This window comes from Mytilus trossulus, chromosome 5, assembly GCF_036588685.1.
Source record: "Mytilus trossulus isolate FHL-02 chromosome 5, PNRI_Mtr1.1.1.hap1, whole genome shotgun sequence".
Lineage (NCBI taxonomy): Eukaryota > Metazoa > Mollusca > Bivalvia > Mytilida > Mytilidae > Mytilus > Mytilus trossulus.
Window position 1 is genome coordinate 63,499,761 of NC_086377.1, and position 26,892 is coordinate 63,526,652.

The window sequence follows — 26,892 nt, forward strand, 5'->3', positions numbered from 1 at the left end:
CGAACTACAGTCCAATACCCTAAATGGTGCTTCAACACATCGAGAAAATCACTCACTAGGAGGAGGGCTTCAGTTTGTCCCTTAACAAAAACGCAGTTTTTCAGCGAAAATGGACTTCACAATAAACTCCAAAACATAAAAATGAACAAAAAATTAAACAAACATACATGAGTAACAAAAGTAAAAGGCTTCTATTATATAATTGATGATGATAATGACACACGAGTGGTTTGGAGGTTTGCGCTTTGTACAATTTCCGAAAAATTGATCAGGGAATAATTGATCAATCGCCTCATCATGTTCTGTTTGGTTCTGACCCAAAGATATGTTTGTCACTATCTTCTTTGTCATGGGAACCTTTTCCAAATCTTAAAAATGAGGAAGATTTGGAGAAAGTGTTCAAAGAAGTACCAAAGGAGAACAAATAAATTGAAAACACGAATGAAATCATAGATGTTGAATCGGTAAAATCAGAAAGAAAACCTAACGATTATGTGGTTGATAGTAAAACTTGATTAACTAGTATTGAAGTACTAGTTGTATCAGAGGAAAACTAAACCTCAATCATACGTGTAAGAAAACGTGCATTGTCTGACCAGCAAATCTAGGCCGATGTTTTAACAAGAAATACAAAGCAGAAATTTAATGAATAATCTTTTGAAGACAATGTTAACATCCTTATTTCACAGTATGACCGAGGATCAACAGATCAGAGAATTACACCATGTTTTGTTGTTGAAATAAAAAAATTGACTATCGTGAAGGGACAAAAGCTGGTAGTTTATCAGGAGTTTTTAAGTAAACCAACTAGAACAAAGTAATGACTCTTCTTTGTCCATTACACAACTTCCTGATTTACAACTTTCCCTGTGAAAAGCTGTGAACACTATTTCAAAACCATAATGTACATAACGTTTATAAATAACAATGAGACATTTTTAACAGCTGAAGGTAAATGTGTTTAAATTGTACTCTATCACAGACTTGATCTTAAAGCATACCATTAGACAAACCATACTTTAAGATATTATAGAAGTATAATTGATAGATAGACAAAAGACAATCCTATTATATTCAAATCATATTGTATCATTGGAGTGAAACAATTGTTAGGTTCTTGTAATACTCTACTCTACTCTTGTTCTGGTACCTATACATCCATTGTCTTTTAAACATTTGGCGTCGAGCGTTACTGGTGATGATAAATCCAGAAAAGCGCTTAAATTACAAAGTGTTATTTTCATTTCTTGAATTCTGCATCCTGTTGTTTACATTGTTGCGTCCTTGTTTCTAGAAAGAGCAGTCTTTTAAAGTTGATATCTCCTGCATTTTCATAAATCTAACGTTGGAAGTTTTATATTCAAAGCATTTGATAAAAATATTAAGGATTTGATATGAGTTTTTAAACAATATGTCATGAATTTATGAAAAGCAAAGGTTAAAGGACAACATTTTAATGGCACTACGTTGAAACGAAAGGACTTCGAAAGTCTAACAAAACGTAAAAAAACACAATTATTATAATCATAAAACATACTAAAATAACAACGTGTTTGTTATATACTTTATTGTATGTCTGTTGCAAGCTTACTAGAAATATAAATAAATAATAGCAGCATACACATTTGAAAAAACCAACATAATCAAAAATACTAAAAGTTTTCAGCTGGTAGTATCCTCTTTAACACCATACGCTTTCAAAATGTGATTGAGAAGTTTATACTTAGTTGTTGAGAAAAAAATTTGTAAGGGAAATTGGACCATCTTTTTTTTATCTTTAAGAACAAACATCAAGAAAAAGCTTGTCTGCAAGTCATGTCTGAATCATCAAAACCTATGGATAATGTTAAATTATAAATAGCTAAATTTAAGTAGCGAAAGAGTTAACAATTTGCTAAAGCGCAGTTCGCATACCAGACTGTGGTATTTTAACGATTAAGTCGATTTTGTCAGTGGCTTGTATTTCTCTTATACTTTCTACTTCCATATCGGAAATCCGCCATGTTTCCTCGTCGTTGTTTATCTTTTCTTTAAGTCTTGATTGAAAACAAATGTTTTCGGATAACTGATCAAAATCAGGTTCAACTGGATTTTTAAACAAAATGTCAGATTTCATTAGGACCCATGGCACGAAGCCACCAGCAATGGTGGCTAGGAGCTGGTTTGAAATAGAAATGCTGTATGTTTCACCAAATGCCAGCACTATAAGCGTCACAAAGATCAGGAACATAACTATGGACATAAAACGTCGGAATGATTTCATAATCTGTTCATGCACCGGACCCGGACAGGATGGGTGATCAATCTGACAAGCCTTCCGGAAAAATGCTCGTTCTATATATAGGTTGTCATACTTATCCAGAAGTAATACTACGCCTTTCGTTGTCAACATGGGCTTTCTATTATTATTGACGAAAAATTCCGCATTGCATTTAGCATGTTTGACCAGGAATGCTGTATTAGTCTGGTGGGTAGAATCAAGATCAGCCACCAGTTGTAACTCGTCTTTGTTTTCGTTTTGTAATATGCGCAAAATCACCTTCGTATATTTCAAATATATACCACTATTCCCTTCAAAGCATTTTTGGAAGTAAAACCAGGCGATAGAAAAGGCAGAAACTAATTGCATCGCATGGGATGAGTTTAAAATAAGGCCAATCATTGTATACACCGCAACATCGATTAGGAAAACTACGCACTCTATCGTTATTAAACCAATAGAGCAAACTGCTAAAATGGAGAACAGTATTTGTACGAATCTTATGATTTTCCCTCGACTTTTACGATATTCAATATATCCTATATCAAATGTGTTCTGAATCGGATCTGTAAAGAATGTTAACAGTGGGAACCGGTGTTGTTTTATGCTGACGCTGCAAGATCGAAAATCCGGAATGGTATCGAATACGATTATCCAAAACAACGAAACACATAGTCTGATTGTGGGGAATATGTGATAGCAGACGACAATTACAACGTATGGCAATGTGATTGGCCAAAATATCACGCCTAGAAAAAATCCGAAAATACCACAGCTTTTAATTGGGATACTCAGCGTATTGATTGCCCAAAAGAAAACCTTTTTCATTTTTGCTGAGTCATTCATTCCATGAAAGCATATTTGCAACATCTCCTTTGTCAAATATTTGACATTTTTACTCATAAATCTGAAGGAAATCCATTCTAACGCCAGTATGACATAGCAAGCTATAAATAGTACGTGAATAGGTGTAAGATAGAACATCAAATTTTCGTGTAGTCTTAACTTCAAATTCCTCTTTTCTGCCGCTTTAAGACGTTCATTTCTTAGTGAATATTCGTAGAGGTAATAGACACATATTCGGAACACCCATGGGGAGCAGACAACTGCCGCGAGAACGATATGCATAAAGACGCGTAAGCATTTGTACCAAGGGTATTCCTTTCCGAACGGCCTAAAACAACCGAGTACATTTCGATAGCAACAGTTATATGGATTTTTCTTAATCCAAATATTTCTATCATATTTCTTTCTTCGTCCACATTTGATGAATAAATTATAACAAATGTGTAATAATCCAGTTTCAATTTTACTTTCGGAAATTATCTCTCTGTGTTTTACCTTGAAATGCAATTGACTTATGACAATTTCGTAAAACCCATTACGAGACATTTTCTCCAAAGTACTTTGAAAATATTTCCCGAATGTATATTCTGAGACAATCTTATCTTCGTCTTCCTCTGGTTTATTTTTAACAAATCTTGCCAGATACACAAGACTTCTTAAACCATTCTGTCTCCACGTAAGGTCAGTTCCCGTCTTTTTACATCTAATTCTCAATGGTTCAGCTAGACGATGGATGAACTCTAGCTTTCTTTTGTATAAAGAAGACGGTATCAGAAGGGGACAGTACAGGATAACGAGAACGACAACTATATAAGAGCAAATGTCAATCATTCGCATCGGTAAATTCTTCCTAACGACATAGCACTCAACCGTGTCCGCACCTAAAGAACAGCATTCATGATCGAATTCCGCAAATCCGGAGTCGTCCAGGATATGGATATTGCAGACCTCTTCATTTGTACCAATATGTTGAAGCAAGAACATCCGTATAATTAATTCGAATTCTGATGCGTTCATTCCTTGCAAGCAGTCATGGGGAAATTGTTTTAATTTAATGTTGTTTCTTCTTGTGTGCACACTTAATGATTTTAATGAAAGGATTTCATAGATAGATCTTAATTGTAACAATCCACTTCCATATGTCCCCGATGTTATAATCCATTCGTGTGGATTATATAGAGTAATGGTATCTTGTAGAACTAACATGGTCGTCGTGTTTTTAAAGTCCAGTGTAATATGTAAAAGTTTCGCAGATGTATTGACTCTACTTTGACCATCTTTCTCGTCTTCAAAGGCTACTTTACAAAATGCTCCTGAAATAAAACATCAATGATACCAGTCTTAACGGTCAGAAATTCGTTTCGTTTACATATTACACATTATTATAACATCGTGAAAAAAACCAGAACGTGATCGGTCGTTTAACCCATAGTGAGATTGCTTAAAGGTATAGAACCACTAGTGTATTATTGTCAACAGGCGAACTAGTTGTGTAGTTTTGGTTTTAAATGAAAGCTTAGGGTCTAAAGTTCACTATAGGACCGACTCTTGTTGAAAGATTGAATGGTAAAAAAGTGTAAAACAAAAAGGATAAATACAAACTGCATTCATTTGTATCAATTTTTCAACTCCCGACCAAATTTTTTAGAGCATTATTTCGTGTATATCTCATGACGAGTTGAATTATCAAATAATCAAAACACTAGACAGACATTAACGAGTGTGTCGATCGATACTGCATAAATCCAATCAGCACAAAAAAAAATGAATAATAAAAATAAATGGAAAATAAAAATAGATAATTTCGAGCAATCATTAATAATTAAAGTCATTCATTTAAAATCAACAATATGAACTTGCAATAGTTTGCACCTGTCCTAAGTCAGGAATCTGATGTTCAGTAGTTGTCGTTTGTTGATGTGATTCATCAGTGGTTCTCGTTTCTCTTTTTTTTTATATTGATTAGACCGTTGATTTTGACGTTTGAATGGTTTTTCATTATTATTTTTTTGGGGGACCCATTATAGCTTTCTGTTCGGTGTGAGCCAAGGCTCCATCTTGACGACCGTACCTTGACCTATAATGGTTTTCTTTTATAAATTTTGATTTGAATGGAGAGTTGTCTCATTGACACTTATACCACATCTTCCTGTATCTATTTGAATAATTTCGAAAGATCTCTTCCACTTATCACATAATATGCCTCTGTTGTGCAGTGTGCATGTACTAAATTACTTAGTTCTTTCAAATATGATGATGACAAGGAACAAACTAGTTTTCTGTAACAAAAGAGAAATAACAAGACTATCTTCTGATTGATGCCTGTTTCAAGTAACAAATGAAAACACAATCTGATAGCAGTCATCCTTTTACGAAACATAAATATATCCTTGTAGGTACTGCAACCAGATATGCATTATCATGTTGACTTTAGCTCTTGCTATTCTTTTTAAACAAATACTTTTTCAATACTGATTCTAAAACGTACTTGATAGCTTTTTGTAGGTTTTTGTTGTCCATTTACTGATATTGTGTCATGGATAGATACCCGATATTATTTGTGTTTCTATCATTCAATAAAAAAAGATTGAAAATCATTTGATTTTAAATCCGGTCTGTGTTAACGCTGTAAAACAACACCCTTGGTTAAAACATGTTGACTAAGAGCTAGCTAAAAAGAGATTTTGTTGCATATATTAAAATTGAAGATAACATAATTTCTGCATTGTTGAAGTAGTGAAATAAATCGGAATTATACGTTCGGTTCGAATATTATCATTATTATATGGATACTAGGATTTGAAGTCAACCAATAGACGAAGTAGTATTGCTGCAGTATTAACAAAGGAGGTAATCTTTCGCCACTAGCATCTGCGTTGGAAATATAACTTTCGCTCCTCTTGTTTTTCATTTTTGCCAGATATTCTGGTTTGGCTTTTCATATTTTTATTATATATATAAATAGTATAGTAATAAACAAAGCCGTTATTGAAAATCTTATAAAATCCTTGATATATTTTCATTGTTTTCGAAAGAAAAAAGGGTTCAATGTTAAATGTATCAAAATACTCGATAAAATTATTTCCATCCAAATTTTACATGCCTTATAACTCGAAAACAAGCATATTTTGATATCCTTTTTACATACTATCAGTGTATAACAGTCTTTTAAATAGCTTATGTTTTAAAACAAAGTAGCGAACATCATTAAACAGTGTTCCACGTTATATGGAGAATAAACTCGTCATAAATATTAGGATTAAAATTTTGTACGCAAGACATCATTGATGGAATGCATCGACCGTTACTTTTCAATTATTTTTAGATCTTTTGACCATTAAATTGAGAATGAAAATGGGAAATTTGTCAAAGTGACCAAATAGTAAAAAAAGTCTTTTAAATCTTACCTGTATAGTTTGTTGTTACACCATTGACTGCCACAAATATCAACAAAACGACAATAAACTGAATAGTTACTACTAATAGTTTAGAACTCATTTTACTTTGGTAATATTATTTTTGCAGTCTTACTGAAATAAAAACATGTATATGATATTTTTTTCATTGCTCCTGTTTAATTATATAAAATTGAGAATGGAAATGGGGAATGTGTCAACGAGACAACAACCCGACCATAGAAAAAACAACAGAAGAAGGTCACCAACAGGTCTTCAATGTAGCGAGAAATTCCCGCACCCGGAGGCGTCCTTCAGCTAGCCCCTAAACAAATATATATTTGCATTTTTAATTTACTGTTTAGTCGAAGGCCCACGTTTTATGAGCGATTGTTACATGTCCGCACGCTCGTAGTATTTAAATGGTAACCAAAATCTGATTCGAAACAAAAATATGATTTGTAAAGCGACATTAGCTACACATCGCCATTTTAAGACAAAACAAAATTAATTAGTGATTTATGCTAAAAACATTTAAGTTTGGAAACGCATATGAAGGCCGCTTTATTTAACTCTTTAAATCCCGCAAAGAAATCCCTACTTCATTCTTAAACAAACATACATTATTTTTAAATGTGTTTTGCAAATTTTACTTGATGACAAAATAAGAAAAAAACATGACAAACCTTTTTTTTCAATTTTAAATAGCACTTTTTTCGTTGTTTTTCACTATTTTCGTTATCTGTGAAGATTTATATTTAACTACTAAATGATAAAAAAAATCTGATATTGTTAACTGGTAGAACTTTTCTCAAACTAAAACACACTAACATAGTTCCTACTAATATCATACAATCGGATTATCATTTTTGATAAACAAAACAAGATGTTTCACGTATAACATGTTGTCTAGTGTTGTTTCCCCTTATTTTTAAGTCGAATCTGATTGATGATTGAGTAGTGAATTCTTTACGCAGCATCAGCACAAAAAGGCTATTTTGCTTGGTCAGACAATTTAAATATTCGTACAAGATACATTCTCATTTTCAAATCTGACAAAAGGTCTTACAATTTACTAAAACTTAGCGAAATTACTCATTATCAAAATAACATTCTCACATACTGTAGCGTGATAAAACTTTTAATCATTTTATATTTTTTTTTACAACATATTTATATTTTGTAATACATTTCAATGTCTTTTAAAAAGAAACAATTATTTCAACTGGAATATAATAAATCGAATCAAATATATTGACATTAAAATGTTTTCGCCGGTTATTCAATTGTAATATGTTAAAGTGTACTCTTGCAACCGCACTGTATACATTCTGATTGAATCCAATTGTTTGGTTTGGTATTATAAAGTCGCAAAAGAAGATTGTATTTATTTCTATTGATTTATGTCAAAATAAAAAGTGTATTGAAGATTTCAACTAACATTCCCGCCACATTATATATGTATGTGCCTGTTCCAAGTCAGGAGCCTGTAATTCAGTGGATTTCGTTTGTTTATGTGTTACATATTTGTTTTTCGTTCATTTTGTTTACATAAATGAGGCCGTTAGTTTTCTCGTTTGAATTGTTTTAGATTGTTTTATCGGGGCCTTGTATAGCTGACTATGCGGTATGGGCTTTGCTCATTGTTGAAGGCCGTACGATTACCTATAGTTGTTAATGTTTGAGTCGTTTGGTCTTTTTTGGATAGTTGTCTCATTGGCAATCATACCACATCTTCTTTTTTATATTGTACAGTTGTGTATAATCTTTATGTCTCTGCAACTTGCTCGACAGTGAACTTGATGCAGAGGGCGGCCATTTGACCATACTATAAATTAATTTGCAATTGTTCCAGTCATAGTCTTGTCAAGGAAAACACTGAAGGTGTAACAAAGGTAATACAGTTCCCAATACCGACATGAACTTTTAAATTGAATTCTTTTACACCCACCACCCAAACTACCCGTCTTTTAACTTTGAATGACCTCTTTTATTGACGTGCAGATGTGTTTACTCGCGTTCTTAACTTCTATCAGTTATAAATTAATGATTAAATATATCAATTTGTACTCAAAAGTAAAATCACAAAAATACTGAACTCAGAGGAAAATCAATTTGGAAACAAAACGCATCAAAAACGAATGGACAATTGGTTTCTTTTTTAAATGGGAAATTTCATCTACTTTAGGCGAAAGTACTATTCCAAATGAATACTTCTGTTTTGTCATGTTTTACTTACCTAATATCAGTTATATGATAAATGTAAACAGATAGTCATCTTGATATCTCAAAATTTCTTATAAATAGTTAGCATGTTTCCAAATCACGTCTTCCTAGGTTTTCGTATTTGTAAAACACAGTTTTCGCTTCAAGTGACTGTTAAGTTTTCGTTTCTGTAAGCACAGTTTTCGCACAAACCTTCAAGTGACTGTTAAGTTGTCGTTTTAAAGTTATATATATGATTATGGGAGGTATCACAGCAAATTGAAAACATTTCCTTACACGTGCTTATTTCAAAGAAATAAAGATATTTCATCACCGAAAGGTTTCGATTCCCAGGAAAGTATACGCAAGACAATAATTTTAGGTGTTTAGAGCTTAATTTCATGTTAGACTGTATTTTCTTTACACAAAAGAGGTGGCAATTAAGCTCTTATAAATTTATGATTTATATTCGCATTGGAACATACATTTGAATTACATCTTTCCAAATACATGACATAACAACAAATGTCAACAAGGTCAAAAGACTAATTTATTCACAATTTTCTGGCCAGTTTTGTTTTTTACCGAGATCGACTTCATAGCCGATATACATTCTTGGGTGATGTTGTTTAAACCTACAATAAAATTGAAAATGGAAATGGGGAATGTATCAAAGAGACAACAACCCGACCATAGAAAAAACAACAACAGAAGGTCACCACCAGGTTTCAATGTAACGATAAATTCCCGCACCCGGAGGCGTCCTTCAGCTGGCCCCTAAACAAATATGTACTAGTTCAGTGATAATGAACGCCATACTAATTTCCAAATTGTACACAAGAAACTAAAATTAAAATAATACAAGACTAACAAAGGCCAGAGGCTCCTGACTTGGGACAGGCGCAAAAATGCGGCAGGTTTAAACATGTTTATGAGATCTCAACCCTCCCCCTATACCTCTAGCCAATGTAGAAAAGTAAATGCATAACAATACGTACATTTAAAATTCAATTCAAGAGAAGTTCGAGTCTGATGTCAGTAGATGTAACTAAAGAAAATAAACAAAATGACAATTATACATAAATAACAACAGACTACTAGCAGTTAACTGACATGCCAGCTCCAGACTTCAATCAAACTGATTAAAAGATTATGATTTCATCATACGAATATCAGGCACAATCCTTCCCGTTAGGGATTTAGTATCAAGTATGGATTCAGACTTTTAGCTGAGGTTTGAAAAACACAGCCATTTGTATATTGATTTATGCCAAAAATCCTACACATTTTTATGTTAAATGTATCTCAGAAAATTTTACCTTAAAAAACGAAAGGGGGACTCATGTGATCATTTATAATCACTATTTAAAACATTTTTATTTAAATGTCCAAAGCATTTCGGGTTATAGTAAGAAATTTTTTAAATCGCCCATTTTTAAGAATAAGTTTGTTGATGAATACAACAGGGAGTTACGTCAATAGATATACCAAATATCAAAGTTTCATGAAAATTGGCGTAAGCGTTTTTGATTTGTTGACACGGTTCACCATAAAAGGTCCCATACTTACAAAAACCATAACACAATAAGTTGATGTTTACTTGTGTAGTAAAATATGTATTATTAAAATGACAATTCTAATATAAGTAGCTTCAAAATGACTAAAAAAAATAAAAAGAAAGATCTCCAGTGTCTTCGCGTTGCACATATTTTGTCAATCTAAATTAACACCTACAAACAACGTTGCTTTTTTTACAATTATCTTGAGAACAATTTGTAAATTTTGTTTAATATTTCTAAAGGACATAACTAATTCAAAACATCATGTGATGGGCAATTCATTTCAAAAATTTCCGAGACATTACTGATATAAAACTTCTATATAAGAATCATAATAAGCTGGCAAGAATATTTCACATGAGAGCGCTAACAATTTCCCATACTATCAGTATCATTATTTCTCCAAACGCTTATAACAATATTTAATCGGAACTAATTTTCGAACTCATCCGAGACATTACTGATATTAAACTACAAAATAAGATTCATAACTTTTTTTTGGGCATATTAGCTCACCTGGCTTGAAGGTTCATGTTAGTTTTGCTGATGATCTTGCATCCGCCGTCTGTTGTTTTCTTCTACCAAAATCGTTTCCTCTGAAACTGCTGGGCCAAATTTAACCCAACCTGGCCAGAACCATCGATGTCCCGGCCTGCCACCATAGACGGCAGATATGGGTAAAAGTACTGTGGATTCATTTATATTCGTTGGTTACCAATTTTCGTGGATTTCGTGGGAACAGGGAAACCACGAATCTAAATGTTGAACGAAATACAAAATTTCCATAGGAATGTATGCAAACTTTTCTCAAACAACGAATTTAAATATCCACGAATATGCAAGTTTTCCGCAATCCACGAAAATTGGTACCCACGAAAATAAATGAATCCACAGTATATCATACAAGTAAAAATGCAATTGTGTTACTAATATTTTGAAATCCAAAAAAACGCTGACAAAATATTTAAAAAATGTCGAGCTAAACAAATTATCCAAAATATGTCAAAACTGTATAAAAGACCACGACAGACAAATTGTAACATTTGTTTATGTTTATTCATTTGTGAACGTGGAAAAAGTCGGACTAATTTATGTATTTCTTATTTCGGACATTTGGACGTGTTTCTTATATTATTCATAGTTTCTGTTTAATCGTTCAGACAATTTCATTATATTTCAACAGACAATGTTCGTTGATTTGCATTCTTAAAGATCTTTCATATGTGTCTCTTTTGAATCTAAAACTGTGAGAAAAACTAAGCAAGGGATTGTGTTTATATATGCTACACGACTACATTTTGTATTTCATTTCATAATTATTTTATGAGCATCACTGATGAGTCTTATGTAGACGAAACGTGCGTCTGGCGTACTAAATTATAATCCTGGTACCTTTGATAACTATTTAATCAGTTAATGTCGTACATCGATAATTATTTGCAATATCTGTTTAATCAGTTCTTGTCCACGACATTTATGATAACAGTGACATTAATTCGTTTTCAATTACGGTCCATTGTTACTCTAAAGTGTTAATCTTATGTTTGTGTCAACCCTATTATTGGGTAATCTTAAATTCTGTAGCAACCTGGAAACATTGTCTGTTTTTATAATATTTCGGCTGAAGTTAAGTCTTCAGTCGAAGTCAGCCTTTCGAACTGATATCATCCGTTCATTAAAGTGAAAATAAAATCCATACTGAAAGTTTCGTTTGTATTCACTCTACCAGTCTGTGAGTTAGTCCCGCCAGTGGATTTATGTTCAATAGGCAGGGGACCAGTCTTCGGTCACTGTCATTCGTTTCGGCATCTTCGCCAGTTTCAGCAACATAACCTGTTGCACTGTTCAACCAATCCAGTAACAACATCTCTGTCGAACATTAGCTGGAAAAGTAAAATAATTGGAGTAGAAATCGTCAGTAGAAAGTTATTTTCCAGTAATGACAAGAATTGTACACTTGAGAGCGCTAGTAATGCAATTTTTCTGATAATTTATGTTTCTAAGAGGTATAACTCTCTTGAAAATAATTTCGGCACAGTCATTGCTGATTATGTTTTTTTAATCTGGCAAACATTGTACATGCGAGAGCGCTAGGAAGATTGAACGGACGGTATTTCTTACTCCACAAAATGTTCCGCGGAGGACAAAAATAATAAAATAATCTTAGCAACACGTAGAGAAAACATTTTTTCTATTTAATAGTACTCAATTCGTTAGCTCATACGCGTACAAACTTTAAAGAACTACTTCTAATTTGGGTAAAACAAAAGTTCTAATATTCCGACACATTAAAAACAGGATGATACATTTATGTTTGAATTTGATATGTATGCATTTTTCCATTTTAGTAAATTACAAAGTACCTCAATGATATCATATTTGATGTAAAGTACGGGAATCAAATATTGGTGGGGAAAAAGTTAAGAATTTATTGATTTAAACTGTAAATAAACTATCCGACACATCCCCAATACCAAAAAAAAAAACAAACATGATTTACATTTATACCTAGAATAAGGAAAACTATACAATTCCCACGATTTGCATGATCGTATTTTATTTTGTCATCAAACGTCTAAAACATAATTTATTAACATGTTCAACGACCTTAATATGCTTGAAATATTCGCGGCGCAAACAGCATTTATTTTTTTGTTACCGTCCGAAGTATCCGAGTCCTACACAAAGTTTTTGTAATAATACATTTGCCAAATACTATAAATCTTTCAATATCAAATTGTTCTTTTAAAGCCAACTGCTGTCTTTCAGGAACGAACTACTTTTGGATCAAAATTACCCTTCTGACAATACACCAGTGAATCAAAAGCAAACTACGTCGGATAATGAAACAGATTACCAAAAAATCAGAAAGTCACTCTGGAGGAAATACGACAAGTCAAGCAAAGGAAAGTAATGTCGTGCAAACAGGATGATAGTTCTGACAAGGAAAAACCTCTTGAAACTTGCTCGCCGGGTTTGTATTAAAATTAGCAACACTACGAGTGCCACATGTGGAGCAGGATATGCTTACCCCCCAAAAAAACCTGAGATTACCTTAAGTTTTTGATGGGTTTTGATTTTCTCAATCTTTAGTTTTCTATGTTTTGTGTACTGTTGTTCGTCTTTTACATGTTTTGGTCTTTCATTTTTTTTTGCCATGACATTGCCAGTTTATTTACGACTTATGGGTTTGAAAGTCCCATTATATTCTTTAGCTTCTCCTTAACATTGTCTGATCGAAATAACGCGTTACTACCCTCAAAGTAACGACTTACAATCTCTTTTTTCATTGCTTTCGGGATATGAATAAAAATAAAGACTATGACGTTAACTTGAAACCTATCTTCAATTGTAATAGTGCCCTACGACCATCTGATAACATACTGTATCATTCAATAAATAAATTACGTAGACAGCAAAATAAAGGAAACAGTGAAAAGTTTCTGACCAATGTTTTCAACTTTGTTAATTGATTCTTTGTTGGTTGAATAACATTTAACGACAAGTGTTGCATGCATGTTTGAGACGATAACAAACTACCATTAAACACAAACGGAAGTCGTGTAATGGGTTCCATCTGGGATAGAGGACACTGATTGTGCCTTGCAACAGACGTTCAAATAGATATCGCAAGTGTTCTTAAAGTTCAAACATCGTTGCACACTCTATACCGGACGCTTCAGTTTTCAAGTCTCCATTCTGGGAATAAAAAAAATGTTCAGTTAGGCCTTCTGACCTTGTAAGTGCGTCTTCTTGGCTGTGTGAGATGGCACATCTGACCCCGAGTTTTCAGTTCACTTCACTCCTTATAAATTCTATGTGGTATTTTTCCAAAATTTCAAATTCTGGCATTGTTCTGTATGATATAGTGTTGTCTGTATTTCATCGACGTAGAATGTTAAAATGTCCTGGTGATTTCGTCATTTTCATACACCCAAGATGAAAAGAGATCCTGAATACAGATACAAGAATAATGTCCCCTGTTAGTTTAAACATAAAAGAGGATTTAAATTACATTCCTTAAACGTCTCCAGTTATCAGATATAGCTCTTGAAGATGTTCTTCCTGGTCAAATCATATTAGAATGAAATAGTAAGAAATTTGAGAATAAAGTATTGCATAGAATTGATGAACTGATTGGCAACCTTTCTTAAGGATTGAATAACAAGTCTCATATATATACTTTTTTGAATGTTGAAAAATTGGGTATCGGGTATCACGACATATTTAAAGTTAAAACTCTTCTCACAAATATCGACAAGAAATAATACCTTTTGGTCGATAATTATAGGGTTCAAAACAAATGAGAATTGAACATCGTTTGATATATATTTGAGTTATTCAATTTCAGTAATAAACGAGTCTTGCGGCGAGTTTGTTATTGTTTTTTTAATTGAATCATGTTGCTATAGCCTTAGTTCTCTGTGTAGTATTTCATGTTCTTGTGCGTCACATGTAATGAAAAATATGAAAACACCACGTTGTAAATGTCATGCGTCCGATGCGCCTTTTGGAATTGACATTCAGTAGGAACGCCAAAAGGCGAATATTTGAAAGCCAAATATATGTAAGGACCGAATACTTTGAAGAGCTTCAAACCAAAAAGGATCTAAAAAACCCCTAATCCATACATTTTAGGTTAATTTTGCCTGAGGGAGTTGAAACCTTACTTTCTGTAGACAATTATAGATACTTTGTTATAAATCATGCCAGTATCGAAGTACTGACTACTGAGCTGTTAATACCCTCGGTTTTAGCTGTAGTTATTATTTTTTTAAACGAATTTGATTTGGCTTGGCATCCTCTTGTCTCTTCATTTTGAAGTTATAATTAATAACAGTGAAAAAGTGTTATACCAAAATACAGAAATCAAAAAGTCTGTAGTAAGAGGGACACTTTACTATCATTGGACACGTGATCTCTACAAAGACCAGGATGGGAGAGTCAACTAAGTATATACAATTTTATCAATTTTACCATTTAAGAAGTTTTTTAACTTTGAATATCAGACCTTAAGATAAATATAGAAAAAATAGTATTCTTATAATAAACATAATAAACAATATTCATTTAAGTTTAATGAATACGGCTTGTGTGGCAATGATGGTTGAAGTTCGAATACTGCCAGGCAACAAAAATAACCCACCAAAAGGTAAGATGATATTGCAAGAGGAAAAAACTTTTTACGGACAAAGGCAACACATTCGACATGGATAACGCTGCCTTTGTATGCTTTGGTAACTTCAGAGAGTTGCCGTTATGGTTATGTTATGTCTATTAACATTGTACACTTTCGACCAAAGGCATTAAATTAACGTTCCAAAGCATGTTCCACTGATGGCATTGGTCGTGTTTCTATTGCAAATATAAATGTGGAACTGGCAGGTAAATGCTGTTGATCTTTAATTTGCTGTTATAAAATGTCGAGTTTTGTTATGAAGGAATGTGAACCCTAATATGTAGCCCTGATTTAATTTATTATCTGTATTTTATCATCTCTCTGATTAATTGTTGGTTGTTTAACGTCCAGTGGAAAATTTTTCATGCATGTTCAGGACGAGAACAATAAAATTACAAAAGGTAGGTTTTTGTAATTAGAGAGGCCATCCGGGATGAAGGTTGGGGAAATTTGGACTTCCATTAAAAAATGAGAGTATATTAGATAGGGACAGAAATTTTGCCTTGCAACAGGTCACCTACGGACCCCTTAAAGAGGTGTTGAAAGGGTTCTTAACGTGCAAAGAGCATGGCACTATTTTTACACGAGGCATTGTATTTAACGTCCCCATTCTGCCCGGACGTGGCTGCAAACTTTATACATCACGCACAGTCAAACGGACAGACCCACTTAAGCAAGCGTTTTACTGCCGGACCAAGTGACCATATTTCGTTTCCCCAGTCACCCTTGGGGTCTTATCATCTCTGAACGTTTGTTTTAGATTTCGAAGGGGCAAAGTAACACTGCTATTGTTATTAGGTAACAAGTGATCAAGGAAAAAAGTTCGAAGTCATTGCTACAAGTGAAAATTGCTTGTTTTTCCCAACACTACAGCATAAAAAGCAAGAGATAGTGTCACAAAGAATTACCAATATAATTAACGAGGTAAATACAGTTTAATACACTAAACAAATTAACAACATTTAGAAATAGCATACTTTTAATAAATATTGCTGTCTTTATCTCAAATCATTCAATTAGGTACCAATTCAAAATAATTTCCAACCGGAAAATGCCCATCGAGCTCTACCGTCGCTCATAAATAGTCCTTCGCCTGCAACTGTCGACCGAATAAAGACAAAATCACCCATATTTACCTTTTCGATGACAAAGGCGGTTGAACAATCGAGATCGTTGCTAATTTCCGAATCAACATGATTAACCCCACGTTGACGTCCATTAATAACCAGCTCAACTTGTATTTCACCATGATTGTCAGCACAAATTGTCCACGTAAAGCCATACACACCGGCTGATGGTGCACGGAATGTTCCTGTAACATTGTCATATCCGTTTCCGACGTTGGTGTCGCTTACATCATAAACAACCTCATGGCCTTTCCCTAAGCTAGCAGCTGTAAATCCGGATGAGATATGCGCAGAAAAGGCTACATGGTCCGATTGGTCATTTTCTGGTAGCAACAATCGTTTTCTGTGTACAAGTCCTGTAAAAAAATGGAAATGCATAATCTTCAAATACTAAAATAGTTGTAAAAACTTGATGCATGTAAAGAGTTAATATCGGCAGTTATAGCTAGGTTTTGGATAGCAGGACTAGTTATGTTGATATCAATTAATTTACAAACATCTTTAGCAACTTGTTCAACAATTATGTTTACACCAGACGCGGGTTTCGTCTACAAAATAAATATCAGTGGCGTTCACACACAAAAAAAGCCCCCGCAAAAAGTATGAAGTTTAAGAGCATTGATACTAAAACTATTGCCAAATACAGATAAGGTTACATATTTCTGATGCAGAAGTCTTTGATATGGTTTTATTAGTCATATATAAGAAATACACTATCGTATGATAAGATATCAATAAATAAAATATGCTACGTACCAAAAGATTTCAACGTTGAGACACACGTTTTGTGACTTTCTTCCAAGTTCTCAACCTGTATTTTCAAGCGGTGTAGATCATCTTGCAAGTTTTTCACAACTGATGCGAGATCTAAGTCATGCGTATTTGGTTGAGCTGTCACCAAGGTAAACAATAGGAATATACTGAACACGAACATCATATCACCACAAGGCAGTTAATATAATTGACAATTTCTTATCAGATATCATGAGAAGTAACATCTTGGTCTTTAATTTTAATACACCTTTAACAGTCACAAGTTTAATCGGTCGTAGGTAAACATTTGCACTTATCTCGTATCATTTCGTATACAAATATCTTTTTTACAGCGTTGCAAACATTAAATAAACATTTTAAAGACAGTTTGTATGGCATTTGTTATCAGACAGTACTTTTTTATGTATGCTTTCGTTAGCTTTTCTATTAGTTCATTGTTTCAGTTGTTACATTTTTTCCCTCGGTTCTAATTTGTTGTTTGTACTTGTTTCTGTTTAATAGGATTATGAATATTAAACAGCGGTATAAGGCAACAGCCTTTATAATGAATATTTTTTTATGAAATGTTATTATTAGAACATCATTAATGATATACCCATCATTTGTTTCTTTGTTTAGTTTTTTTTGGGGGGAGGGGGTGTCCCTAAAATATTAGACAATTAGACAATTATAACAAGGTAAAGGATATTTTACTCATCATTTGCATTATTTCAACACAAGAACAACATATTTATAATTTTTGGGCACAATTCATACAAAAATTAAATCAAAGCGCTGTAAGCACTGTAGGCAGTTAACCAAAAAACAAGGCAAACATAATTATGAAAACTGTCGCAATGTTGCTTCAACTTTTTGTTTAAAGATTTAAAAGAATAAACATTAAACATTCATATATAATTGTACATTTATGTTCATTTAATGAATCAAACATTTAGGCAAATAATTCATATTTTATCAAGGTTTTCAATAGCAACGCACATGACCATGAATGGTCATGAGTCTTTAATGAGTCAGCAGTGGTACAAATTTGCAATGATTGCAGTTCTTCTACTTGATCGTAATTGTTCGTATTAGTTGACTGTTAGTAGTTCAAGTTGACTTTAGTACAAGCTTGTAAAAGTATGAATGGACTTGCTTCCCTGGAAACAAAAACTGAGTTTGTGTTGTACAGTACAAAAGATATGAGACACAAATCAGACAAATGTTTACTACTACAGGGATCAATGGTGAGGTCTGACTGATAAATGTAAATGACTCCAACCTTCACCCCAAGTCCATGATGTATAAGTTTGTAATAAAATAACAGGTGTTAGGGTCTAGCAAAGTGATATGCATATGTGTCGCCTATGAGATTGACCTTGTATGTCATTCTATTTTTGAAATGACAAACAGGAATGAATATGGTTTAGGCGTTGGTATCTCAATCTTTTACAAGTTCTCAAAACACACACAAGAGGGTGTGGGGTTACCCTAGGGACTAGCCCTAATTTTCATTTGATTTTGTATATTGTCCCATACATGAATATATATGGTTTATTGGTGGGGATCTCGACCGTTATCAAGTTTTCAAACAGGAGGGGGTGGGGGACCCCAGTGAGTTCCCCCTTTATTTAATTTGATTTGTTATATTGTCCAATACATGAATATATATGGTTGAGGAGTGGGGATCTCATCTCATCTGTTTCTAAGTTATCAAACAGGAGTGGGAAGGGTGACCCTAAGTACTCTCCCTATATTTCATTTGATTAGTTCTCATACATGAATATAGATGGTTTAATCTAATGGTGGGGATCTCGACTGTTTCCAATTTCTTAATCAGGTGACTGCAGGGACTCCCCCTATATTTCATTTAATTTAGATCCCAACTGTTTCAAAGTTCTTAAACATGAGGGGTAGGGTGACCACAAGGACTTCCCCTATATTTCATTTTGGTCTGTTGTGGATAGTTGTCTCATTGGCAATCATACCACATCTTTTTTTCTATATAAGAAACTTCCAGCTATTTTAACTGACCTATTAAAACTGAAAAGAAAAAAATACCCCTTGAAATTGCAGTAATATGTTTGAAAAACATTTAACATGCACAACCAACATTTATCACAGATAAAAAAATAAACTGTTAGATAAACTGTTACCACTGTCACATTGTATTGGATTTTGACACTATAATTGATGTACAAAATATTTTCTGCTTTTTCATCTTTTATATATATATCTTAAGACTACTTTGTTATAGTAGTCTCAGCATATATCTTTTGGTTTTCAATTCTAGTGTTTATATTTATTCACCATGCATAGATGTATTTTGTCACCTGTCTGGATTTTCTAGTTTAAAATAGCCAAACCCCGGGATTACCTTTATCCGCTTCCGGAATAGGATCCGATATTGTAATCTCGCGGCAGCCATTTTATTTTCAATGTTGTTTTTGACAGAGAGTGGGATACGATTTTACTCGGATTTACACATTATTAATCGGCGATTTTCTGTATAAAGCTAGCGGTTGAACAAATTGAGCATCGCTCTCATGAATGGTAATGATAAAAATAAGTTTGAGATCGTGTATTGATATTTATTAGGAAACTTTGGTTTGCAAAGTTATTTTTGTATTTTCTTTCAAGGTCCGTCGGGCATGTAGGGCGTAGCTAGTAACCAAGTAGAAAGTCCGACTGCAAAATTGGAAGGTCGCAGACCTCGGACCACCGCTAATTTGAAACCTTGTGTCCAAATTGAAAAGATACGAAATTTTCGTTTTCTGATTTAAAATTGCCGCCAACAACGTGATCAGTTGAACTTATATAATAGACTACTGACGTATACATACGTAGTTGACTACATATTGACGACAAACAATATTCCTACGACTTTTGCAATTTGGGAAATCTTAACTACTAGTCTTTAGAGATTTTCGGCGATGAAATATTTCATACATTTGTTCTTTGACATCTTAGCCAAAAGCTCAGGGAGAATAAACTACATAAGGATTTCTAATGAGCTCTACTTTCTATGTGCAACTTCAAAACTTTTGGGAAAATCGACGATCATTTTAGGTTTTTCTGGTCATATTTTTTGTAATCCAGAATGAAAAGTATGAAAAAACTGTTCAATTAGTTATAAATAATTTAGATGCCAGCTAGATGATAACAATGGCACATATTTCAGCATTTATTGGGTAGCACACAAATCCAGGGTGCTCGCATAAGGCAGCTTAACTGCCTAAAAACCAATTGTTCAGAGAACAATTGAAGGTCTTTCAACCAATAAGGATCTATTTTGATATGAAAATATTAAGATTCAGTTGAAAATGTCAGTTCCTATGCCTTTATGATGTATCAATATGAATTTTAAGCAAGGTCAAAATCTAGAACGTCCAATTAACCTATGACCTTGACCTCAATTTCAAGGTCTTAAACTAAGGACCGAAAGTTGAAAGACCTCACAAGAAGACGTGGTAAAATGGCCAACGAGTCAAATCTCCACCAGAGACCAAAAGCATTGACGTAAATAGCTTATGGTCATTCTAATGTCTTCAACAATAAGCAAAACCCATAATCACATAGTCAGCTACAAAAGGCCCCCAAAAGACATATGTAAAACAATGCAATGAGGAAAACTAGCATCCCCCTCTATAAATCTGTCCCTTTTAGCAATGATTTTGAATTATAAAATTTGAATTAAATGTACCTTCTAAATTGATAAAAGTGCAAAAATAAAAGCACATAGAAAATGTAATTTTTGCTAAGAAATACATTTAATTTTAACCAAAGTATATATTTCCATTTGTTTTTCTCTATTACTTTTTTTGTTGATGTTTGATGTTTACATGTAAAGATTTTAATAACAGGTTAATGTATTATATACTTAGTCTAGTACATGTGTCTGTGTTTTACGTACCAAACAAATATATATATTTGTCGGTGGTAAAAACTGTTTTAGTTAAAACAAGGTTAGAATATAGTTTAGTGCAAAAATAAGATACTGTATACAGACCAAAATACATTGTTTCTATAGTAATTAATTATGTTTGAAAACTATAAATGCGTTAATGCATTTAGCACATTCAGGATTTCAAAAAATGTAAACAAAATACATCATTATTTTTTCAGATTGAAATTTCAGCATCCGAATATACAGTTACATCAGAAGAGTCAGGAATTCAGAATTATTTATCCCAGTCACAAGTAAGTAGAATCTACAAAATAAGTATTTTATCACTTTACAATGGTTAAAGTTTATATCATTTACACTTAAACATGATTAATGTGACAACTCAAAACAGAAATGAAAGCCTCATTCAAAAGACATGAATCCTGAAGTATATATTGTAGGCACAATTACTAGAAATTAATAGGAAACAGAATTAAAAGAACATTCAAAATATATAAGCATTACATTGTTCAGTTGTTTGTGTTTATGCTAGATGATTGTCAACCTATTATACATAATTCTTTACCGCTGCCTGTGTAATGTCTAGTGGCAAGTATTTGATGCATATTTGAAGTAAAAATGAAAACTTTAGACAGTTATATTTATCATTTACTCAGAAAATTATTTTGTACATATACTAATAAACTGCTGCGATACTTTACTATATTAAACATGGATCAGGATAATGCAGGACTAGCCTCCTGCAGAGGTGCTTTAATTTTTTTTTCAACATTTCTGATTTTTTGAAAGCTCTTGAAATCATAATATAAAAAAGAAAATGTGGTATGATTGCCAATGAGACAACTGTCCACAAGAGACCAAAATGACACGGATATTAACAACTTGTTTTCATGTTCTTTGATATAAATTTTGGGTTTCAAACATCACTTAACAAGAGACATTACAACCTGTGGCAAATATTTCATGTATTTTTAGGACAACAGCAAATAAACAATAAATATTATTGTAAAGTTCTTTAATGAGAGACGGAAGACTTCTTCCTGGTACTTTAAAATTATAACACTTTATTACAGGTGTTTGGAATTGCGCTTAAATTTGTACAGTTATTAGGAATTTAAATTTGTACAGTTATGAATGTATTTCAATCGTCCATTATCAGTTTACAAAATGTATTTGTCTGTTTAAACCATTCTGATTTCATTTTTGTTTTGAAAGGGAAGTAACTACTTACTAAACCTATATGGTTGCTAAACCTATGCGGTAACTAACCATGTATTTTTGAGGACACTCTATATCAAATATATATAGTCACCATGTGTAATTCATTAACCAATCATATCACCATAAATCTGTAGGAGGTAAGATAAAATATATTATTGCCACTACAATTATCTGAAATAGATTTGTATATATTTCTCACTGGTTTCCATTGACAAAAGCTTCTGTAAGCAAATAAGGAAATGCTGTAAAGTTGTGAATAAGACAACTATTCACCAAGTTGTGTCCCTTTATAATGTTACATGCAAGCAGGAGCATCATCTATGACCCATGTACCCATTCCTCATTTATTTAATTGTAATCAGTTTTATACTTCTTTGCAGCAATCAGTCAGAAGTTATGAATGTTGCAGCTACTTGACATCTTTGAATGATTTCCTGTCATCTGTCAGATTGCAGGAATTCTCAGAAAAAAAAGAAAAACATGGCAGTCCTACACATATAAAACAAGAAACACCTACAAAGAAAGATTTGATGAGATTATGAAATTGATAATAGGATTTTTATTTCCAAACGATGTTGACGAAGTTATTGAAGATATAAAATGTCCCAAGCAGTTAAATGAAGGTCATACGGAGTACAAAGATATTGTTACTTCATACAGAAAAGCAAAATCCTGGCAACAAGGGAGACAAGTTCCTTCAGTTCTTGCCTCAAGAATGTCCTTCAAGGACTTACTGTCTCTACTACCAGAAGTAACATCTCATCGCTACTATGCTGCACTCAGTCATTCAAAGAACTTAGGGCCAGCACTTCCAATTCCTGAGAAAAAATTGCATCGACAAAAATTAGATCTTGAAAGATAAGACTCATTCCTAGATTTCATTACATCCATTCATGTTGTCCGTGATCTACCTTTTGGGGATGAAACAAATGGAACAGTCCACAATTTACCTAACGTTGTACGTTGCATGGGTTCAGCAGACATAATACAGCAGTACAAAGCATACTGTCAGGAAAATGAAATTTTACTTTTAGGTAAGGCCAAAATTATATATATATGTATAGAAAAATAGACAAATTAAAGGATATCATATCCATCCATGACACAAAATCTAAAAAAAAAACCCCACAAAATACAAAAAATAGTGCATTTTAATATTTTTTCTTCATCTCAAAGTCACAATGACACCTTCAACAAGGTGCAGGTTTAAGATGGCGCCGAGCACTTTCTTGGCTGGAATTCTATGCAAAAATAATTTTGATATACTTTGTCAAATGCAACACCACCTGAAGTAGCCCCGGTTGAAAAAAACACATACTTGAAAGTAATACATATTTAAAACCAATTACTTCCTTCGCATAGGTGTAAATTTAAAATCATCATAATTTAAATTTATGTGTAGAATATATTGAAAAAGTAAGTTATCAGACGAAAGGTGAAGGAATGGCTGGTTATCCATGTAGAATACATATTGACTAATAATATTATTTTTCTTCTTATAAGCATTTACAATAATTTCACTTTATTTACAGGCAATAGACAAGTCAGCAAAAATTGTAAAGTACATAGTTCGTATTATAGATGGAACTGAGTGTGGGAAAACCAAGTACACTGCTATACCTGCAAAAAAAATTCGCTAGACAAAGTAATATTTCAAAGGCAGTGGCTATTTTGCCAAATCTACATCCTCTATGATTTTATCTTTCATTTGTTTTTACCGTATAGTTAAAGAATCTTGAGATCATTTATTTTTATACATACATGTAGCATTAGAATGATGTTAGTAATAATTTCAACTACATGATTTCATTGCTACAAATTAGTCCAGAATGATTTTGGTTTTTACTCTTTTTTTGTTTACCAATTTTTACTTTCACTTGGACTCATAAATGTTTTTAAACGATTAAATGTATCTCAAATATTGTTACACTTATCGTCTTCAACTAAATGTTGAATACTAATTGAATTCTTGTATGACAATGCATATTTTCGTAGTATTTTTCTAAAGTTAACTTTCACTCATTACACAGAACCGGTTAAATAACAAGTTAACTATATTGCTGTTTCCGGCAAAATAGCCATTGCTATCAAAATATGCTATTTTGTTTGTTTCAATTAAGATATTTTTAAATCAGAGACGACAAAATAGCATATTTTATTTTCTGCCGGCGTCGGGAAAATAGCCACTGCCTACTTAAAAGATATATAGAATGCTCATTTTCTGTTGTCTATTTTTAACAATTTCATTTATCAATTTAGCTTTATTCAATAAAATTTACGACCTTTGCATGTTTCTATCAATTACGTTTTAAAGAACAAACGCTTTTTATTGTTCAATGATTCGTGTTATTGTTAACGGGCAATAGCTACGAGATATAGAAAAAAATCAGTTTTTGTTCAGTCATTAATAAAAGTGAAATAGTGAAATGGTTATTCTTGTTAAGCAGCCAGTTTGCATCAGTTTTGTCAACATAAGCAAAGAAACGGCATCAGTAAATTATTCACTTGCAAGTGGATAGCTCGACCTCATAAATTCCATATTCATGTGAACCTTAGCTAGAGATGGGTAACGCATAAACTAGACTTTATCAGAAATTAAAAAAAATTACTGTTAACATTGGAACAAGGGGGAAACTATTTGGTTGACTGATTCAATCTACAAAAACTCATTCTTACACAGTTAAACCTACAATATGAAATCAAACAGATCTAGAAGAAAATCCAATTACATGAGTTCGATATCTATCTATATCTATGTTTTATTTTGATATCGAATTATATGACCCCCTGCAGTCTTCGGAGGTTCGCCTCCATTGCGTCTAGACTAAAATAAACACGAAATGCTGACTCTGTGAATCTTTAATTGTTTATGTTGTGCTTATTTGTTAATCTGGATGTACGTCTTAGTATGTTATGAGTGGAGTATGCGCATTTGAATCAAATCGGTGAATATGATCGACAGCTAATGCCCCTTTACATTGTAAGTTTCAGACTTAAATACTGTTTCAAGGTTTTGAACATTGTCAATTTATTCTTGATTAGTTTTATCTTGTAATCTTAACTCTTTTTACTCGTGGTGAAAGTGTTCCAGTATTCTACATTCAACTTTAATTCTTATCTCGAAAAAGTTGGAGTATACTTTGGTATAATTCTTATTATCATTAAACTTAAGCTATTTTGATTGAAAAGCATATTATTGCTACATGTATGCAAACAATTTTGTATAATTAATAACTTCAAATTTTATTAATCCTTTTTAGAAGGATTGAATTTCATCACCTAGAATAGATGAAAAAACATAGAAACAAGACCAGAATAAATTCAAAGACAAAAGTTGGATCAGTTATTATTTTCATCACTCAGTCAATGATTTGAAGTTCTTTTAAATACCAAAAGATCTTGAAACCACAATAATGTCAATGTTCTGTGTTGAATGACCAAAAAAGTGGACATCACACAATGCTTGATGATAAGTAACTATTAATGTTTTGTGTGGAGGGATATTGTGAAACAAAATACATTAACTTATAAAGCTACTAGTATGTTAAGCCTAATAATAGAGTTTTTCACTGATTTCAAATGGTAAATAATTGTGTTTCGAAAAAGTATTCTATTTCATAAATAAACATATATTGATACTTCTTTGTTAAGGTTACGTTTTGAACATTTATAGAACAATATGTTGAATTAACATTTCCAAAGAGAAAAAAAAATCAATTAAAAAGATTCATCTTATAACAATTTACTACCAAAATAGAAAATATACACATTACTGTATATTTATAATTTAAATCCCATTTTTAATATCCCATGGGACAAATTAAAATCCTATAGTCCAATGGGATTTTTAGATCCCATGGGACAACAAATATCCCATGGGATTTTACCAAAATCCCATTGGGATAATGGTCGATCCCATGGGATTTTGCCCTGTCCCATGGGATATTGAAAATCCCATGTTTTTACAAATCAAATAGCAAAATAAATATAATAGTAACAGTGGAAAACAAATGAAATTATTGAATCCCATGCAATTCCGCACATTTTGGTTATATTCATGACATTGAAGCTCTTATTTGAGGCGGCGGATTTGCAAATGAGTGTTTTGCAAATTAAAAGTGTCCAGTGTTAATATATTAGAAAGTTTAAACCAGATTTCGTAGGAATATAACAAAGAAAACAATGTTGAAAAAAGAACACGAAGAAGATAACTAGAGGCTCTAAAGAGCCTGTGTCGCTCACCTTGGTCTATGTGCATATTAAACAAAGGACACAAATGGATTCATGACAAAATTGTATTTTGGTGATGGTGATGTGTTTGAAGTTCTTACTTTACTGAACGATTTTGCTTCTTACAATTATATCTATCATGAACTTTGCCCATTAGTAACAGAGAACTATATTTGGTAAAAATTTACATAAATTTACCAAATTAATGAA

The 26,892-nt window shown here is 32.7% G+C and overlaps 2 protein-coding genes and 1 long non-coding RNA gene across 3 annotated transcripts; 1 reads left to right on the forward strand and 2 right to left on the reverse strand.

Annotated features, from left to right (window-relative positions):
- Positions 1 to 1,641: 1,641 nt before the first annotated feature.
- Positions 1,642 to 6,684, reverse strand: LOC134719035 (uncharacterized). The gene is made up of 2 exons (XM_063581964.1): positions 6,514 to 6,684; positions 1,642 to 4,419 (listed from the first exon to the last, which is right to left on the reverse strand). The coding sequence occupies exons 1-2, from the start codon at positions 6,602 to 6,604 to the stop codon at positions 1,895 to 1,897; spliced, it is 2,616 nt and encodes an 871-aa protein (XP_063438034.1). The 5' UTR covers positions 6,605 to 6,684; the 3' UTR covers positions 1,642 to 1,894.
- Positions 6,685 to 16,446: 9,762 nt separating this feature from the next.
- Positions 16,447 to 17,664, reverse strand: LOC134719793 (complement C1q tumor necrosis factor-related protein 3-like). Its single transcript, XM_063582754.1, has 2 exons — positions 17,328 to 17,664; positions 16,447 to 16,927 (listed from the first exon to the last, which is right to left on the reverse strand). The coding sequence occupies exons 1-2, from the start codon at positions 17,506 to 17,508 to the stop codon at positions 16,473 to 16,475; spliced, it is 636 nt and encodes a 211-aa protein (XP_063438824.1). The 5' UTR covers positions 17,509 to 17,664; the 3' UTR covers positions 16,447 to 16,472.
- A 3,784-nt stretch (positions 17,665 to 21,448) lies between these two features.
- On the forward strand, positions 21,449 to 24,068 carry LOC134719794 (uncharacterized). Its single transcript, XR_010107702.1, has 3 exons — positions 21,449 to 21,524; positions 22,833 to 23,486; positions 23,985 to 24,068. It is a non-coding gene; the product is annotated as an uncharacterized LOC134719794 (long non-coding RNA).
- Positions 24,069 to 26,892: the final 2,824 nt, after the last annotated feature.

Bases quoted from the DNA above. Each gene is read 5' to 3' on its own strand.
- LOC134719793 (XM_063582754.1), bottom strand. From the start codon at position 17,508: ATGATGTTCGTGTTCAGTATATTCCTATTGTTTACCTTGGTGACAGCT. The intron at 16,928-17,327 runs GTACGTAGCATA...ATTTTTTTACAG, and splicing joins CTCAACGTTGAAATCTTTTG to GACTTGTACACAGAAAACGA.
- LOC134719035 (XM_063581964.1), bottom strand. From the start codon at position 6,604: ATGAGTTCTAAACTATTAGTAGTAACTATTCAGTTTATTGTCGTTTTG. The intron at 4,420-6,513 runs GTAAGATTTAAA...GTTTTATTTCAG, and splicing joins TGTAACAACAAACTATACAG to GAGCATTTTGTAAAGTAGCC.